The following is a 21555-nucleotide window of genomic DNA, read 5'->3' as shown; positions in this document are numbered from 1 at the left end:
GAAAAGGGATTGTTTGTAATGGGGTCAAATAAATTACTAGCAATATACCTTGTCGACCTCCACATGGTCCCCCCTGGAAACCATCGTGGCTAATAATAGTTAAATTTGTCAGGATGGGCTAACTGACCTGTTTCCTCTTCATCTATTATCCATCACCCTTCATTGGTGCCCTGCCGGTGTATACCGATAGCGCGGGTGGGGTTACTATTTCATTATCACCCATAAAAAGGTACTGCTCATGTCTATAGGCGACGGTTACCATTTTCATCAGGTGGGCCGTCAGCTTCTTTGACATTCTAAGTTGTAAAAAAAAAATGTTAAAATAAATATCTAACATCCATATTTATGATGTAAGTGAAATAACATTTTAAATACACTATCGGAACTTAACTCGATGAAGAAATTTTGCAGGTAAATAGTACATACGTATCTGTTTTTGACGATAGTGTATTTAAAATATGTGTAAACACGATAGTTTAAAATGAACTAAATGAGATAATGTAGAGAGTGTAAATAATTTGGCCCGATGCACAGCTGAATAATTTAGTTAGGTTATAAATGTAGGTTTGTGCCTACATAAGTTTTCAAAATCAGAACAGCTAGTGAATACATGGCATATTATTAACATTTATGTTTGTAAAACTGTTTTATGAAACAGCATTATCTGTTGTTACCTTAAATAAATTTTTTTTCATAAAAAATATGTTTATGTATTTTTTACACACCACTATAATCGAATTTTGGTTTTCTAAATGGAAAGTATTTGGTTGTCGTGATCTTATAAAAAATATTTTAAAAATGTAATCGTTTCAATGCAAAGAATACGGAGTGAAAAGGTGTGAAAATGAATATTTTTTGAAAGGACAAACCAAGTTCATGGTAATATTATTAAGCTGCGATTTATACCTGTCATGCGTTGCATCATATCATTTGCCGCATGTTATAAGGCATTTTAAACGTTCAAATATATATGTATTCTATTTTTTTATCTCGTCTATCTCCTTAAATAGAATATTTTCCTAGTACTCCTTTGCATGATACTTTTAGTGTTGCAAATTTGGAAAATTAAATCTACACTAATATTATAAAGAAGAAAGATTTGTATTTATGTGTGTATGTATGTTTGTAATGAATAAACTCAAAACTACTTTGCCGATTTCAAACATTTTTTCACCATTACATTCACCTTGAGTAGCATAGGCTATATTTATTGGTAGAAAAGATTAGGGATCCTTACTAAAATTTTAGTAACGTAACTCAAGGTGTAAAAAATGAGAAATAAATAGTGCTAACAGTCCTATTGTTAGCAATACATCCTGTCAGGTCGACTTCCATGTCATCATTGCCCTTTTCATTGTCATCTATTGTCTTTCACTAGTATCCAGTGTATATACCAACAGCGCAAGTGGAGTTACCATTCTATTATTATCCATTAAAGAATTTCGCATTTATGGATCAGAGATTCTTACAAAATCTAACGATGAGGGGAAGAGAGTTTAGCTTTATACACACCACGTGATGAATGAACGTCTCCTAAACAAGTAGCCATATATTTCTGACGTAAATATGATCTCGTTAACAATATGCTATCTGTTTTTTCTTCACAGGTTATCGTATGCGCAATTAATTCTGAGATAAATTGCTATATAATTAACACTATACCTACTGTTGCGTTAATTTATATTAATGTGTTTCAATCCGTCTGAAATATACACGTGTTTTCTGCAATACAACTGACCTATTTTATAAGGTATTTGTAGGATGTTTATGTCACTGTGTTTGAAGAACGAACTTGTATATTTAAGAAGATTTATTTGAGTAGTCAAACAAACCGGCAACCGATTTTTAATCTGATCTCATAGTTGTGTTGAATCAATTTCGCCCGAATTGACGCCTTAGTCGAATGTTCCGCGAGCGTGGCTTTGAGCTACTACTTTGTTTAATTTTAGACACAAGTGACAAATACTTTGGAAGTTGTGTATTCCATTCAGTTTCTCATATAATTTCTTAGTTTCACGATGTCTTCTGCGATGTCCACACATGAAACTTTTATAGAAGTATGTGTACGGAGTAATTGTAAACAACTCTAAATTATTACTTTACTGTGTGACGATAAGGTTCATTTTAGTTTACAAAAATGACTGTACGAAAGAGTGCTAGTTTTACAGTGTACCAGCGTCATATTAATTCCATTAGTAGTGAAACTTCAACATCATCTAGTTCATCATCAGAATCAAGTGACACACCATTGAAACGGTAAGTGATTTAGCTATGGAATAATAGTTCATAAAGTATCATAATTAGAGTGCATTTAGTTTCTCTATTCTCTGAAATATTTAGATAAATAAATAAAAGTATTAATGTACAGGTTAATGTCATATATTTTTTAAACGTACAAAAATTTTATGAATGATACATAATGTTATTGATTAAAATTAGATTTGATCACAGTCTACACCTTGGGATGATAACGCCTGAAAAATAGTGAAGGCAATATTTGTAAAATAGGTCTGACTGCACCCTTTTGCAATGGAGTATTTCTGTAATCTTTACTTCTATGCAAGTACCTGTGTATGAATAGATTCTATGGGTATTTACTTTTAGTATAGCATTGACATAAACTATGTCGATCATAATTATCACGGTTCTGGAAGATTGATGTTAAGTTTTGCAACCCAGTTATTTCACTGCCATGCTACATCCAAGCAGTTACAGCTGTTTAGCAGCTTAAACACGGTATAGAAATATCTACGCGGACTAATTTATATAGTCTCCCTCTAGAATTATTTGTAGAAAGAAAGTGAAACAATAAAGCGTAGGGTGTATCACAGTGTATTCTGTGAACCATGTGTGTGGGCGACTGTTATTTTATCAGGTGGTCCGTTTCTCTAAGGACAATCTTTACAGTGTAGCAGTTTAACAAACTGTCGCCAAGTTTGTATGAATAAATATAAATATTGCAAAGAAATGAACAGAATGGAGGCATAACAAACTATGAGTTCGCAGGAATACCTACGTGTAAACAGTATCATGGACGTTACAGTGTACGATACAATAAAGGTTACGGCTTTCAAACAATCTGCTGATAATTGCAAGTTCAATTCCTGTACAGTGGAATTTGCCGTGTGATTTTGGCATAGAATGGGGCACCCTTTCCTTTACTGTGGGTGTCGTAAGAGGTAACTTAGGAAATTTAATAGTCGAGGCAAGTCTAATCTGTGGCCTAACTGCGGTTGCCAATCTGCCTACCAAGCATGGCAACTGCTGATAAAACCCCCCTTTATGGAGGAGGCCTATGTTCAGCAATGGACAGTTAACTGTTGATATGATGATAGTAGAAGAACTCATATTCTTCGCCTAACCTGTATTGATTTGGATGTTTGTCATGTATTTTTTTTATACAACTTAGAATGGCAAACAAGCTGACGGCCCACCTGATGGAAAGTAATAACCGTCGCCTATAGACATGAGCAGTACCATGGACATAACAGAGTATACTGTTTCGCCCATTATACCCCCTATGCGTTGCCATTTCTGAGGACTCAGGTGTTATTCCTCTGTATCCAGTAAATTCACGCCATATCCCACCCTTCAAACCGAAACACAGCCATGCAAACACAACCGCTTCACGGTTGAAACACGAATGGGACAGAGGTACCCAAGCAATCGACTTTTGTACAAAGTCTCCCTCTGGTGAATGTATATCACACTTAAACTCGTATATGTGTATAATGGTGTAGGTATGTATTGTAATGAAAAAAATGTGGGTCTACAGGTTGTCTATTAAATCTCTACCATGGAAAAAGGATTTTATTCTTATTCTTAACACAGTATAATGTGTGCTTAATATGACACTGGTATTGTATAAATATGCCTATAGCTTATTATTTATAATCATTATTATACATACATACTTATAAATCCGAAAAAATTACCTTCTTTTCTTTTTCATTCGGTTAATAAACCATAAATAACGTTATTATTTCTAGTGTGTGGAAGACCTCTTAAAAGCTTTGCATTAATCTACATTTGCGTAGACTTTGATCTTGATAATTTTAAATCAGTGTCTTCCAAGAGGAACGTTAATAATTGACACTAATTTACAAAAGTATCTAGACATCTGAGTAGAGTATCTAGAGTTTATCTGTTTGTATGCCAAATGTTATCCATATCCATCCGTGGATTGATAAAAATACTTAAACGATGACAGTAAGATGGCGGAATCAAATAACTAATTATGAAAAACGATTTAACGCTAAACGTTCTTTTGGGTTGTCTGTAAACAAAAAAGAAAGCTTTTATATATTGTTTTATGTTTGAATATACAACATATTATTTACATAGATTTTTGTTAGTGTACATATCTACATTATAGCAAAAATAATTATCAAAATTAGTTTAGAGTTTGCAATATAATCACGTAACATAACACAAAAAATAGAGACCATTAGGAAAATCACCTCTATTTAGAAGTCACTTAGAAATGTCCATCTGTCCGACTTCTTTACAAACTTATTATAACATTGGTAGGATAATATTATTATATTTTTTACAATTATAATAACATTTTTACAGCAACTTGTTATTATTCGAAGGTTCAACAAAATAATCCGATCTTCGGTAGCACGCCACTGGGCTTACTTCAGGAAAGAAAGACCGGGGCTACGGAGCAGTGACCGATGTAAATCCGATTCTACAATCTGTGAATTAGTTCATAATGGTAATTATTCATTCTCTTTGGAATATTTTTGATAAACTTTACAACGCACCGAGAGCTAAGGTGTTGTGCTTCCGTATTTTGTAATTATTTAAATTAGCTTAGCCCTTTAAACTGTTACTTGTACTTAATGATACTTACTAATGATATGATCTGGGGGGAAGGAATTGTTAATAATGGGGATCAATGAGTAATAATCTCATTGCTAGTAATATACCTTATCAGATCGACCTTCGCGCAGTTCTTCCTAGAAAACGCCTGGTTGACAGCCTTGTATTCATCGTCACCTATGATCCTTCGCTGATTTCCCGCCAGCGTATACCGATAGTGCAGGCAAGTTTCCATTCCATAATGGTAGCCATTGTATTGTATTATATCAGTTGTTAACTGGCTATTACTAGACATGGGGCACCCACATAAATAGGAGTTTACCAATAGCCACGCTTGGGAGGCGGGTTGGAAACTGCAGTTAGGCTTTGATGCTCTTTTAAAAGCGACGCTGCTGCCCATCCCTCGACTATTAAATTCCCTTAGTCGCTTTTTAAGACACCCACAGGATAGTAAGGGATGGTCCATTCTATGCTGGGACCACACGACGTTTATAATCATGATTGCGCAAAAAAATAGTATCAAGTCTCTGTATATTGGTGAAACCTATCTATCTACAGATACATTTTCGCTGTGGTGTCTTTGAGATAGAATGAGATAGTATGATCCGGTGTCTTGTTTTGTTTCACAGGCGCGGTAGTGTGATAATGAAATCTTATCTACTGATAGATTTGTGACACTTATCTGGACAGGCATAGAGAGAATGTTGGCATTACCTTAATGATTTATGAAATAGAATAGGAATAGAAATTTATTATTTGATAAAAACACAAAGTTACAAACACAAGATATAATGGGCCCCACACTAGGCGAACCTGTATCGTGGGCACTCGAGAAAGTTTAAAAATTTATTATAATAAAAAATACAATAGTGGGCGGGTATTAATATAAAAGAAATCGAATATAAAATAGACATAATGATCATTGCTGATCAGGCATGAATCAGTATGAAGTTTTGTTTTTGATTGAAATAGAAACATTGTTTTATCTTTGAGTTAAGTATGCAAAATTAGTGTCTGTTATCTACATAGTCCACACCACATATATCACAGATAATTATTATAATTTTACGCTGCATCATAAAGTATGTCATATTATTGCTGTAGGTGACTTTTATCTCGGCCATAATTAAATAAGGTCACCAGCAACCTTAACCTATTGGTAATCGCTCAGAGTCCTCGCTTCTATAATACTTGTCACATTGGATAGGTTTTGCGATATCTAAGAATAAAAATGAAACATGGCCTGCGCTATTGAACTATCGATATGCACTGGCAGGCACTAGTAAAAGATAATATGTAAGATTGAAGTTAGGTTAGTTGGCATACAAGGGTTTTTTCTGGAATTAATCACAATGGTTTTCAAGGAGGAGTAAGCGATTATCGATCTGATAGCGTATATTGCTGGATAAGTTTCGCGTTATACAGTTCGGTCAAAGCAAACGCAGGCCTTATGATATTGCATTTGGCGAAATAAAATTTTTTGATGGGCCTGGCAGTTGCTATCTTTCATTTCTCAGTCACTATGCTTATCTGGTTGTCTGCAGCCATTTTGTGTGTGTAAATATAATATTTCTTGAAAATATAAATTATGTAGAAGTAGTTCATAAATAGTGGAGGCTGCATTCGCTTAAGGTTACGGTGAGTTATTAAAGAACCCTCCGTACTATTGAGTATCGAAGGTCTGACACGTCTTTGGCAAGATATTATAATGCATCTAGCAACTTAGGTGGTGCAGTAGTTAGTTATTACGTTTTCGTCTTCCGGTTGTTGCGGTTACGAACTCAAACAGTACAAATAATTGTATTCACAAGTTTGTTATGCTGTGTATATTGGACAGAGCATTTTGTATGTATGTATATATGAATAAATGTAATAAAGTATGTACATGTCTAATACTCCTATACGGCGCTCCCTACAATTAGACTTCATTACTATAAAAAAGAACTATTAATTTACTAGAATATGTTTTAGATTCCCACCTGGAGTATTTGGACATCTCGGCAGCCACCTGCCCCCGTCGCTCTCTTCAGGTTGGCAATGGACCAGCTAGGGCCATACCGTCCTTGTTTATTACGTGAGTAGTGCATTTAATTATGTTCACTTCATTCATGTCTGCATACCAACTGTCTGGTTGTAGTTGGCTTTGGCACGTTACATACTTACTAAATTAGAATTGTATCGTAATATTGTATTGTAATACGTATGTATCATAAGTTTAGTTTATCAAAATTTGGTAAAGTCGCAATTATTTCTTTATAGTTTTGCATACATTAAAATATATCTACAGGGCGTCAGGTATGTGTCAAATTTAAAAACAATTTCACAATTTTTTTGTGTTTCTGACTGATTATTATTTAAAAAATTCCTTGTTAGCACACTAAAACGTTTATTCATACAATTATATCCTTAGTAAGCTGTCCCTGTAAATTTAGAATTTAGATTTTATGCAATGTATTCTATGAGTAACGTTTTACTTCGTTAATTAAGCACTTTTTAAATATTAAATCAGAAATATTAAAAAATGTTCAATTGTTTTTTAAAATTGACAAATAATTCAAAATGACGTTATCATACGAGTACTTCGATAAGCAAGTATAAACTCGCTTAATGTAAATTTATTTTTATTGTCATTAATTTTGTGTCCTAGTTATATTATTAGGTATTTAATAATTACAAATTGGTGACTTGCACAATCAAAATAGGCACGTAACTTTTTAAAATAAACAAACAGAGGTTACTGTTTCTAAATATCAAGTTTTCCGGGTTCTTGTCATTGTTTTCTTTTATCATATTAGCCAGTATTTATATATTTACTACTACTTGTATGAAAAGTTTCCAGGTCGCTTTCGTTATGCACGAAGATCTAGGACGTAGTTTATGGGACGATGGTTTTACGTAGCATCCAAAGCAAGTAGCAAGCAAAAGTAATTTTTTAAACGATCCAAACAGAATTTGAAATATTCATACCTAAGCAAAAATTCGATCCTGAAACCTTGGAATCGCTATCGAGTGTTGTCTTACTTAGCTGTCACAACTTATCTATATTTGGAAATAAAAAGAAATAAATATTTTGTTGTGTTCAACAAAACATGGCCATAAAATATTCATTTGACTTAGCAAACAATGCCTCCATAGAATATTCATATTGATCTTTTCCGACCTTGACCTATCCCAGCTGAGTATGGGGATTTTCCTTTTCCTGTTAGCAAAACGGACATAAATAGGTAAGTATGTAGGCTGTAAAAACACGCGTTCGTTGCAAATGAATGTGAAGAGTAGCTAAATATATTTTTGCATTCAGTTAATTGCTCAAAAAAAAAACAAAATAAAACTACATATTAATACAGGACCAGGCGGGTTCCTCGTAAGGTTTTTTTTTAATAAAATATATCCACGTTTTTTTACTAATATATGAATGATATTATTTGTTGTTAAATGAAAAAAAGAATAAGGTTTTTTTTTTGTATTAATTTGAGCAATACTTTATAAATAATAGAATATAAGCAGAATAAATAGTAATAGTATTAGTTTATATACTTTTACGAAGTTTATATACTTTTTTTGTAACCTGTTAAAAACTTTGTAAAATATTTAAATAACATTTATTTTAGTGTAATCAACCTGGCAGGTGTAACGATTGCAGTACTTTCAAATAATTTATTATTTTTATAAAATATATAGTATAATCGTTCCAAATATGTAATCAGTACATTATAATGCATAGGCGTACATTATGTATTTTTTCTATACATTAAGTTTTTTTTAATAGGGTTTGCTCACAGAATAGTAATAAACAAATCCAAAGTATATGCGGTACCCCTCAATATATCAAGTTATCCATGACATCGCATGGGTTGTGCATCATCAAATTAATTAATAATTTACGCTGAAGCGATGTAATAAATGAGGAACGATATAGGTGAGGATAAAGGGAAACAGATGGCTCATTATAAAGAACTCACCATGAATTTATAAGATGTAACAAAGTACTATTTACCGTTATATAAGTTACTTCCAACAACATATTAAAATATTGAGAAAAAAAGTTTTAGACATCTTTTTTCCTAGAAAGTATGAACTGTATGACCGTATATTTTTAACTAAATAAAGATTATAATAGTGATAATATATTAGAGGAATTTTCCCGCGAGACGTATTAGGTTTACATACTGTGAGGCATATTGTGTTACCTGATATCGCTCAATAGACTGGAAATATGCGTGCGTAGTCCAGATGCCGACATCGTGACGCCATTATAATTTGAGAAGGCACCTAAACTTTACGAATATAAGCTTTCGTTTACTTGAAATATAACGTGTAGTCCATCTGATGATGAATTAATTAAAGTACTAGCTGTTTCTCAGTTTCGCCTACATGTATCAATACGTATATAAAATATCACATGTGCCAAGTTAGGATATAATCTATCCGTGCGTCAAAATTTATTTCAATCGATTCAGCTATTTAAATGTGTTTGAGTATTAAACATTCACACTGTCACATTTATAATATTAAGCTATATATTATTCAAAAGTAAGTAAGGATCTCTATATTTTCAAAATTACAATAATATAACCCCAAGTATCAAAAATTTTATTTATTACAGGTATATATTTATTTATTTAACATATTCTGTGTTATTAACTTATTGTTGTTACTGTATGTTTATATATATATATATTCTTATGTGTTACTATATGTTTCCTCTATTCAATAATGCACAGTCCGGTGTTAAATTCGCAAAATGTACATAAAATTTTACTGTGAATGAAAGTTATAATAAAAAAAGAAATTAAAAATTTAATCAATAGGATGCGAAAATTAGTATGTTACTAATTTGTAGTCGAATTATAAAATTTGTAATTACTAATTATCGAATAATAAAAACAATCGGATTCGCACACCGCTAGCACTAAGAGGTAACAAACAAACAAACTCACTTTCATAGTATTAGTAAGAATTACTAATATAATATTTCTCTCCCTTTAATATCCATTTATTGAAAATATCAATAGTACTTCATAATATCGATATTTTTAATTCTCTATACTTTCATCATCATCATCATCATATCAGTCATTATCTGTCCACTGCTGAACGTAGTCCTCTCCCATACATTGCACCATTAGGACAGTTTTGCCAGTAGTTGCCACACTGTGCAGGCGGGTTGGCAAACACAGTTAGGTCTTTAGTAAAGTTAAATTCTCCATACTTTATTTGATATAAATTTTATATAGAAATTCTGAAACCAAATTTAGTCTGAATGCCAAAAAATGCAGTCATATCTATTCATACCTGCGGATGTACTATAGTTTACGTTCATCTATTTCACTTTTAATTAATCTAAAAGATTACCATGTTAACGAGCAGCTGTTCGCACGATTTTGTCTGTATAAATTTCAGAGGGAGACTTTGTACAAAAGTCGATTGCTTGGGTACCTCTGTCCCATTCGTGTTTCTACCGTGAAGCAGTTGTGTTTGCATGGCTGTGTTTCGGTTTGAAGGGTGGGATATGGCGTGAATTTACAGGGTACAGAGGAATAACATCCGAGTCCTCAGGAATGGCAACGCATGGGGGGTATCATGGGCGAAACAGTATGCTCTGTTATGTCCATGGTACTGCTCATGTCTATAGGCGACGGTTACCACTTTCCACCAGGTGGGCCGTCAGCTTGTTTGCCATTCTAAGTTGTATAAAAAAAAGCTTAAATTTTTCAGTACTCTGGAAAAAATCTTTATAATTTAGTGCTTGACTCGAGATATCCTTCCTACATCTCATATGTAATGCGAGCAACGTCGCGCATAAAAACCAGTAAGGAAAAATGGTTATACTACTCGTACCTACGCATTACAGCCAGCTATTTGTTTTTGTTTACACATTTACCTTCTGTATTAGTATATACTGTTCTTACTATATATTTAACTAACAGCACTAATTAATTATTTTTTATGTTTACTCGTTAAATTTTATCACTTGCAACAAATTATTTTTACTAGTTATAACTCATGGTTTTACCTGCATGAATCAGTATATAAAGTATGCTGTATGTTATGTTAGTATATGAAGGATACGAAGAACCTATCCGTGTACCAAATTTCATTCAAATCCGTTTAGCCGTTTAAGCTTGATTGGGTAACAATTAACAAACATACAAATATCACAAATCCTTACATTTATATTATTAGTGGGAGTCATTTATTATAAAGGGATAGCCCATGAACTAACTACCTTATTCATAAAAACGTCAAACCTCTTATAAATATATTTTAGTTATTAAACTATTTTGTCTCTTTCTTTTGTACTAAATTCCTAATTTAAAAGAAAGTGACAAAACAATGTTATAGGTAAAGTAGATTTATAGAAGTTTTTATATATATATATATATATATATATATATATATATATATATATATATATATATATATATATATATATATATATATAATAAGTGAAATATTAAACTGCAGTGTACCATCTGTATCTATATTAAACCATAATTATTATTATTGTTAGCCATATAGTCTTAAAATTTAAGGTTCCTAAAGTAGTAAATTCCTAGAGAACATTTTGGAGTAAAAGTTAGAAGTTAGAAAAAAGGGAAGATTAAGAAATAACTACACACGTTTAAGAGGCTAGGTATTATATTACATACACATTCAAGAACATAGTTTGAGAAAGAGCCACGTGGAGAGAGATACTATATTTAGTTATTTTGATAAAATGTCTTACAATATATATATATTTATGTTTGGATGTTTGTTACTTTATGATCTTTAAATGATATATATAACTCAATATAACATAACATGTAGACAAAGTCACGCTAGTTTTTCTACAAAGCTGTATGCATAATTGTTAATATGTAATTAATACAGAAAACTTAAATGATAGGATCGATAAAAAAGACTATGTTTAGTGATGCGACCTAATATTTGTACCTTTCATCTGGAGATGAAGATATTAGTAATGAATAATTTCTATACGAAAATTTAAATAAACAGAATTGCCGCCACTTATCCTATCATACATATGATTGCAATCAATATTGTGCGCAATGCACCACTGCGCATGTTTCCCTAGGATCCAGGGGTGTGGACACAAACAGAAACTTTATGGGATTAAGAAAAAGGTTTAAAGTCACATTGAATTCAGTCTAGAGCCCAGATGACAGCTACATGGTTTGTTACGAACAGTGTGCATGTGAATCCTGCTGTAGACACGGAAATTTTCAATACTATTACGTTTTAATCAGTGTTATATGGAAAAGTGAATATTTTGCTCAAATATTACATCGTTCAGACGAGACTTGTGGAGTTTATGTGATAAATTGTGTAAGATAACGAAGTGGCGAACGTTATTATTCCTTTGATATAGATCTCTTATCATATTCTGTCTTATTATCTTTAAGTGGCTATAGTCCTCGTAAATTAAGATAAAAAGTATTCTGTGCATTAATTTAGGATGTGGTTTATCTATTTATTGCATTACATTAAAATTTATTCAGACGTTCAGGCTTTTTTAATATACATGTAAACAGTGAATGTCTAAATATATCTTTACAATAACATTCATATTTATAATATTAGTAGGTGATTTTGTAGATAGAATTTTAAAATTTATAAAAAATAATATATAACTCTAATAACTACTTAAATGTATTGTTATTGGGAGTATTAATATTTCCAAATGAAAATACAATTTTCTAGATTTTTTTCTATACTTATTATGTTTATATTAATTATAACAAACTAAATCATTATATAAAATTTATTATTTTACATAATAATAATTACATATCTATGTAAATAACAGACAATAAGAAATACCTGTTTACATATACAGATAAAAATATTAATAATTTGACAGCTAATTTTATAAACTCACTGATTTAATTTTAATTGAGTAAATTCAAAGAAATATTTGCGAAAAGCACTTGAGATACCATACATTATAATCATTATATTTATAACTGCACATAATTATTCTTATTAAAAGTAATAAGGATCGCTATACATTCCCGTCTGGAATCAGTTGCTACAGCCATAGATGAATATTTTCGTTTTCTTATAACTGTCTCGAGCATTTAAATTTAATTTCACATGTTCTTTTTATAAATAATATATATAAAAAGTCTATCACTATTTGATAGATTCTTTGTCAGATTGTGCATCTTACCTATTGTTATTTGCAGGAATAAGCACCACTTAAAGTAGTACGCTTCAAAAAATCATAAATATACTACTTAATATATTAAAAAATACATAATACAAAAATATTATGCTGAAAGGATGCATTGTCTGTAGTATATAGTATATATGTATTTTTTATTAAAGGACTTCAAAATAGACAAGGTTTTCAATTCGATGGCATATTTGTTTTTATATGTTTTTGCTAATTTTGTACCGACTTCGATGAGTAGTTTTGGAATCGTTAGGTATATTTTCTTATTAGATCAGTATGGATCTATTTTACGACTATCGAAATCCCGGTTTTTTCTTAACAAAATCTTAAATTATATGTTACTATTTTTACCCACAACTTCGTCCGCGTGACCGGGTTATTTAGTTGGCCCGGATAAAAAGTAGACTGTATCCTTATACATACCAAATAATACCTGTATATCAAATTTAATGACGTTTGGCTCAGCTGTTAAACGCCAAGAGGTAATAAACAAACAAATTGATTTTCATAATAATTACGATATCAATAAGAATGTTACTATATTATAATATTTATTTCTAGTCAGTATTTAGTATATTTATAAACACAATTTAAATGTCACTATTGGTCATTAGTCCTCAAGGCATCAATCAGCTTTAGTGACCATAGTCCATACTCTATAATGACATGGGATCAATAATTACCTACTGATTCATGTAATTTTCTTTGACCAAACAAATGACAAATGTGCGTTGTTTATTAAGATTTATTTGATAACCAGCTATATTTCTCGTGGAATATAGCTAGTTGTCAAGTAAATCCTTTATTTCTACGTAAATCAATATATAGTTATAACCTTAGTTGTAAGTTAGGATATATTTTCGTGTACTACTCGTAAATTTAATTCCAACTCGTTTAGTAGTTTTGCGTGAAAGATTAGGTATCAAACCTCTATCCACATACCATCACCATCATCATATCAGCCTCTTTTTTTTATAGGTGATAATGAAATAGTGATCCCACCCGCGCTATCGGTATACACCGGCGGGGTCCCAGTGAAGGATGATAGATGAGGATGAAACAGGTCAGTTAGCCCATCGTGACGAATTCAACGAGAATTGTTCACGATGGTTTCCAGGGGGAACCACGCGGAGGTTGACCTGATAGGGCATATTGCTAGCAATGGGGCTGTCAAACTCCATTGCTAACAATCCCTTCCCCCCTCATATCAGCCGTTAACTGCCAACTGCTGTACATAGGCCTCTCCCATAAGGAGAGTTTTTGCTAGTAGTTCTCACGCTTGGGTTGGTAACCAGAGTTTAGTTATGTTTTAAGAGGGACGCTGCTACTGATCCCTCAAATATTAAGTTCTCTTAGTCGATTATGACACCCACGGCAAAAGAGAGTGAGAAAGAGAGAGAAAGAGGTGGATTATTCTATGCCGGGACTACATTTTTTTATTTATTTATTTATTTAACACTTTATTGCACCAACATAACATGTTTTGTTAAAACAATTTTCAATACGTATAGTGAAGTACAAAAGGCGGTCTTATTGCTAAGCAATCTCTTCCAGACAACCTTTGGGTAGAAAGGATTAAAGCATAAGTAGGTAGGTGGCGCGTTAAAAAAGATAGATTTGTAAAAAATAATATCTGTGACAGCGTAGTCATATACATACATAAATAAACACATACAACCAAACATATACATATATCTACATACACATACACTTATAAATATATATACATACATATACATATATACGCATAAATACATACAAATATACCATATTAATACACATATATATAACACACATAAAACTGGAAATACGTAGGACTAAGTGATTATAAGGATAGGTAGTGGGCTTTAACTAAGTTTTTAAAAATGGGCAACGATTGAGCGCACCGTATAGATGTAGGGAGTGAGTTTCACAAACGAACTGCTTGCACGGAAAAGGATTTGGAGTAGAAAGAGGAAGAATGGGTAGGAATTATGAGTTGGAGGTTGTCAGTACTACGTAAAGAATAAGAATTAGAATTGCTCTCTCCAAGAAACATAAAACGTTCTTTTAAATAATGAGGTGTAACTGGATTAAAGAGAATTGAGTAAAGAAGGGAAAGGATGTGCCAGTTACGACGAAGACGAATAGAGAGCCACTTGAGCCGTGTACGATATTGGGATACATGGTCATATTTGCGAAGTCCAAATATGAACCGTATACATAAATTTTGAAGACGCTCAAGTTTATTTAACTGCTCTTCAGTGACATTTGAATAACAGGAATCGGCGTAGTCAAGGATGGGGAGGAGCAATGTATGAGCAAGCGCAATTTTGGTATCCATAGGAAGAACCTTACGCAACCTGTAAAGGGATCCAGTTGCCGCAAACATCTTCCTGCTAATCTCAGCAATCTGAGGTGACCAGGATAAAGTACTATCAAAACAAATGCCGAGATTTTTGACGCGGTCGCTGTAGTTTAACTTTATTCCATTAAAAACTACAGAAGGAAGGTCATTCAAAGCCATTCTGGAAATGTAACTAGGGCTACCTATGATTATAACCTGGGTCTTGGTCGGATTTACAGCAAGACCATAGGATTTGCTCCAGGCAGATATACGTTCAAGGTCTTCGTTTATTGTATTTACTGCAACAGAAATATTAATAAGAGGAGCCCGGCAGTAAATTTGAAGGTCGTCTGCATAAAGATGGTAGGAAGACCGAAGCTGAGACGTGATATTGTTGATAAATAAGGCAAATAAAAGAGGAGATAAGACGCCACCCTGGGGCACGCCCGCAGATGTACTGCACCAAGATGACAAAGAGTCGTTGATACGAATACGCTGCCGACGTCCAACCAGGTAACTACGAAACCATTCAATTGCCGTTGGAGATATGTTGAGAGAAGTCATCAGTTGCAACAAAATGTCGAAATCGACGGTATTAAAAGCATTACTGAAATCTAATAATGTTAAAACTGTCAGCTCTGAGCTATCCATTCCGAAACGGATATCATCAGAGATCTTTACAAGAGCAGTAGTCGTGCTGTGACCTGCGCGGAAACCAGATTGCAGAGGATTAAGAAGGTTATTTTTGGACAGAAACAAGTTGAGTTGCTGATGTACTAACTTTTCCAGAGCTTTGGAAAGGAAGGGAAGAATGGATATAGGTCGATAATCGGAAAAAACTGTGGGGATATTTTTTTTAGGTAGGGGGATAATAAAGGCTTCTTTCCAGATATGAGGAAAAATACCTGAGGACAATGAATTATTAAAGAGAAAAGTAATAGTTGGCAACAGGATATCAAGGATACATACATGGCGATTATCCAAATATATATTCTCATTAACTTTTGTATTTATAATATCATAGTAGGTTTTAGTGGATATTATCACATTAAAAAAAATATAATAAACTTACATAGCTGTTGTAAGTAAGTAAAACTATAGACAGTTCTATATATAAAATTCACATTGAAACAATTGTGTCATCAAGTGTAATCCAATGAAGTTGTAGGGTATCCTCGTCTTGTAACTTTGTAATTTCCTCATTTTTTTACACAACTTATATATGGGCAACTAAAAGATAAGTAACAGTTTCGTTCATTCGGCATTGAAGACTATAATTACTATTAAAATTTATAGTAATGTGACAACAAACAACAATAATAAATCTATAATTATAATAAATTCGAAAGTTTATATAGAGCTTGATAGATATTTCTCTCTTTCATGCAAAAACTACTGAACGGATTTGTATAAAATTTAATACACTGATAGGTTTATATCCTAGTTTAGCACATAGATTACCTTATATACTGATTCATGCAAGTGAAAACGCGGGATACAGTTAGTATGAATTATTACAATGCGTAATTACGCATTATAATATTTTATCGTTTTGTATAATATTGTATACCTACAGTATTATACAAAACGATATGCGGTCCCGACATACCATAAAATGGGCCACCCCTGTCTTTCCTGTGGGTGTCGTAAGAGCGTTTAAGGGAACCTTATGGTCGATGAATAGGCAGCAGTATCAAAGCCTAACTGCGGTTGCTAATCCGCTTTTCCAAGTCTGGTAACTATTGGCAAAACTCACCTATACGGGACAGGTGTAGGTAACGGATAATATGAATGAAAGATAAAAAACCTTGAAACCGTTGTTACAATATAAATTTACAAATTGTGATATTGTCTAAAGTATTTTATATTTGCAAAATAGATTGTATAAGTTTGCTTCTAATAAGTTGTTATTCTCATATTCGTCACATTTTTTTTTAGTTTCGTTAGTTACCATTTCTTTTGTTAACAATTGCCAAATATTTGTCACACATAGTACACATCTACTCATTCTACACATGTGCCAAAATGGTTGTTTATCTTAACACTGAATTAGCACTAATTATTCAAGAACAGTATAGTAAAAAATATTCTTCAGAAATGTACTAAAATTATTTTAAAAATCATACAGCAATTTTTTCTTTTTATTTAAAAACATTAATACATCAAGCCAAGCAACGTCTATATTAGAAATTTTCCAATATTAAAAAGATAGTTATAGGTATTTTTTTTTCATACAACTTAAAATGGCAAACAAGCTGACGGCCCACCTGATGGAAAGTGGTAACCGTCGCCTATAGACATGAGCAGGTATTTTTTGCACTAAACGTATTTGGGTAACTAAATTTATGTGTAATATAAGACTCAAGTGCAACGCATTCGATGATTAACATTTTAGGGCAATACTAACCTTTTTTCAACCGATTTAAAAAAAGGAGGATGTTTTCATTTCGGTTGTAATTTTTATGTTCATTATCTCAAAACTCCGTCATTTATAAATCGATTTGGATTTTTTTTTATTTATAAGTATAAACATTATAAATAAATTATTAAAATCGGTTCAGTACTTTATTTTTTAAATCAAAATAACTGGTCTTGCCACATTTAAGTCGGTGATGTTTTTGTAAACAAGATCTTAATCCAATAATTATTTTAAAATATTAAATTTAATTTTTAAAACTGTCAGTTAGTGTAATCTTCGCTATGAAATCTTAAATATCATATACGATACTTTCCGTATTTTTTTTTTGAAAAACACAATTTATAAAACAACAGGGACGTACTAAATACAAAATTACATAATGGGGTGGTATGTCACTTTATCATCCGAAAACGTGTCACCGAAGAAATGAAAGATAGACAATGAAGTGATGAAGTACTGATCATTGTGTATTAAAGTGTATATAAAATATCAAGTCATTAGTCGCCTGAAGAGAATATTTCGGTAAGTGCTTAGCAATTCTTTACATTAGCTTAATCGAAGCGGCCTTAATAATTTTATCGGCTTCTTTCTATTACTGAGTTGCCTTGAGTTAGATGTAAACTTTATATTTAAATGCTTTTATTTTTTGTACCTATTAGACGTTTATAGTTATGAAGAACGTCACGTCGAAGTTATAATCTTGTGATTTATTCAGAATTTAATTTAAAGGAAATTAATCATTAAATTTTAAGTTATACCATTAATGCATGTAATACACATAAATAAAGATAATTATATTCTACATTGTTTTATATGAAATTGCCTTTTTATTTTTGTTTGAATTAAGTATGTACACATATTTAATCTAATTTTTTGTTTAGTTTTTAGACTAGTTTGGATTGACTTCTATGTTCTAATTTCAAATTTCATTCATTTAAATTTCTGTTCTTAATTTATTACCATAAATACTTAATAACCGCGACTTAGTGGACCTAATAATTGGAGTTGGATTTATTTATATCTATTATTCTATATTAATTATAGAAAGCATAGGATTGCTAATCAAATTATCAATACTTACGTTATATATGTACCATGTTTACGAAGGTGCCTGATATAAGTAGTATGGAAGTATTTTCTTTAAACTTTTAGTACTAAATCGATCAAACTAGCGGTTTCCATAAAATTTTCTTTAAAATAAAGTAGTTCAGTTTCATCATCACGCATGCAAACACCAGTTTTTGACTTATCACATCCTATATCGTCAATGTAAATAGAATAAGAAATAATTCTGATTTTGTAATTTTAAAATAATCGCGACTTATTTCTTTTCAACCGACTTCAAAAAGAAGAAGGCTCTTAATTCGATTGTGTTTTTTTATGTTTGTTACTTTATAACTTCGTCAGTTGTAAATCGATTTGTAAAATTCTTCTTTTTTTCTGAAAGGATATATTTATAGATTGGTCTCAGATTTAATTAAAATAAGTTAATTTAGTTGTTTAGATTTTACATTGAAATATCTAGTTTTACCACGTTTAGGATGTTCTCGCAAATAAAGAAATCTAATCTAATCTAATCTAAGTCACAATGTAATTATTCTTTATTTGTTACATTTAAAATGACTAAAAGTTAATTTTAATATAAATATTTTAATAAGGATCGTTAATAAATTTATCATAATTGTTTATATTATTACGAATAAAAGCATCTACCTTGTATGAAACTATTCGGGCCACCTAGAAATAATATAATTATTTCAATACCTAATTAAGTAATTACAACAATAATCGAAGAAAAAATAATATTATAGTAAATCGCGACTATATCGAAACTATTTTTATAGTTTCGATAATTTACTTCATTTTTTAATGAAGTAAATTTTTCCACCAATGCCGATGATATTATTTATATATAAATATTAACTCTTTCCCGTGGCTTTTCCTGAGTGAGTCAATTTATAAATAATTCTATGTGTTAATTTACAGTTATAATCTAAAAGTTTATTAAATTTAATTAAAATCCATTCAGCTGTTGCTGTTGTATTGGTGAGTAACGAACGTCTAAACAGCTTTACAAACTTTCACATTTAGAACTAGCTATATCCCGCGACTTCACTAACTAAAGTACATAAAATATACTATATGCTAAGTTAAGGTATAACCTACTTGTGTACTAAAATTCATTTGATTCCGTTTAGTAGTTTTTGCGTGAAAGAGTACCAAATATCCATCCATTCATCTATCGCTGCAGATTTTTGCATTTATAATATTAATAGAATAAAATTTTATAAAGGTATAAGTTTAGATGTTTGTTACACAGATTTTTATAAAATTTAGAACAGAGATTAAGTTAAAATACTTATTACAGCTTTTTCCCTAATTCACGCAGGAAAAGTCGTAGGTTATTGCTACCTTACTATATTATTTATTATGCTGTCTACACGATAAGGTATTATATTTAGTTACTATGCTTATTTACTTCAATTATACTAGGTAGTTAATCCAATGCCGTCGACCATCGTCGCACCCATTTTAATTTTAATTACTTGAATCAAATAACGGATATTACTACCTAGATTGTTACGGGCTCACTAGAAAAATAATTTAAAACACTATTTACATAAATAGTGTCAAAACTGAGTAATATTTTTTTTTGTCGGTATAATAATGTTTATTAGTGATTTTGTGTGCCAAATAAAATAAATTTTTATTATAAAATTTATAAATTCTTTTCTTTAGACGTTAGCTAACGTTATAGTCCATTTATAGTGGGACTATTAAACATTTATTTAATAAGTGTTAAATATATTTATATTGTAAATTAATTTTTGTGTTGTCTATCGTGAGTTTAACTTTTTGTGGTAAAACCGTTATAAGATTGTAAAAAGAGTTCAGTACATTATTTTGTAATAAAGTAAGAATATGACATCTAAATTTCATTTTAAAAGATGTAACTATGAATTATCATACGTCAGTGAAAGAGATAGAAAACTTAATAAAACGTTATACCAAGCATACCGCATTACTTGTTTGCTATTACATAACAGCCTAATATCCTTCTTTTTGTGGAATGTTGGTAGGAATGAGAGTAAAGATGACAGTCTACCTACTCGTAATATTGATATTGGATATACTGTGTCGCCTATATCACTATTTATGTATTGTTAGGGTTAATCCTCTAAATAAGAGGAGGAAAAATTTCTAATATTGTGGCATATGCTTTTTGCCTAGGTATGAATTTTCTTTTTGATTTTTATAAAGATCTAATATCTTAAAAAATACATAAAAAATAATATAATGTTGTATATACTCGTACATATATAATATAATGTTAGTAGTTACTCGAATTTTTATGCAGATTTTATAATTTTGAGAGTAATTCAGTATAATGCTATGAAAAAAAAATGGATATGTTTTACAAAATTCCTAATATTTCTTACACAAAGTATTATCATAAATAGTAATACTGTTGCAGTATTATGCTCTTAGAAGTTAAAATTATTAAGAGTGCCTCTTGCTAAGGTCATAGAGTTGAGACATTTCATTATTATTTTGCTTATGACAATATTTCAAAATTTATATGTTTAATTGAAGATAGTTCAAAATTAAACCGGTGATTCCATATCATACACATAACTAGTGTATAATACATACTGCTTATAATTCTAGCATAACCATATCTTGAAATAATGCCTCACTTCAAATCCTAATAATGAGCATGTAATCAATATCAATATTCACAATAGCTCTTAGCAAGACGGACCTCTTAATACATTTAGGAAAGCAGAATGTATTTAGTGC

General features: G+C 31.2%; 1 protein-coding gene across 1 annotated transcript in view; it reads left to right on the top strand.

Annotated features, from left to right (window-relative positions):
- Positions 1–1687: 1687 nt before the first annotated feature.
- The window catches only part of LOC113510812 (uncharacterized), a 95907-nt gene continuing 76039 nt past the window's right edge, over positions 1688–21555 (top strand). The window contains exons 1-3 of the mRNA XM_031907240.2: positions 1688–2256; positions 4596–4720; positions 6799–6901. Of these exons, the coding sequence (XP_031763100.1) occupies positions 2138–2256; positions 4596–4720; positions 6799–6901 (347 nt within the window). The 5' untranslated portion in view covers positions 1688–2137. The remainder of the gene's footprint in view (positions 2257–4595; positions 4721–6798; positions 6902–21555) is intronic.

This window comes from Galleria mellonella, unplaced genomic scaffold, assembly GCF_026898425.1.
Source record: "Galleria mellonella isolate WM207_F2 unplaced genomic scaffold, CSIRO_AGI_GalMel_v1 utg32, whole genome shotgun sequence".
In the NCBI taxonomy this organism is placed as follows: domain Eukaryota; kingdom Metazoa; phylum Arthropoda; class Insecta; order Lepidoptera; family Pyralidae; genus Galleria; species Galleria mellonella.
The sequence above is the reverse complement of the archived record's forward strand: the minus strand, read 5'-3'. Positions and strand labels throughout refer to the sequence as shown.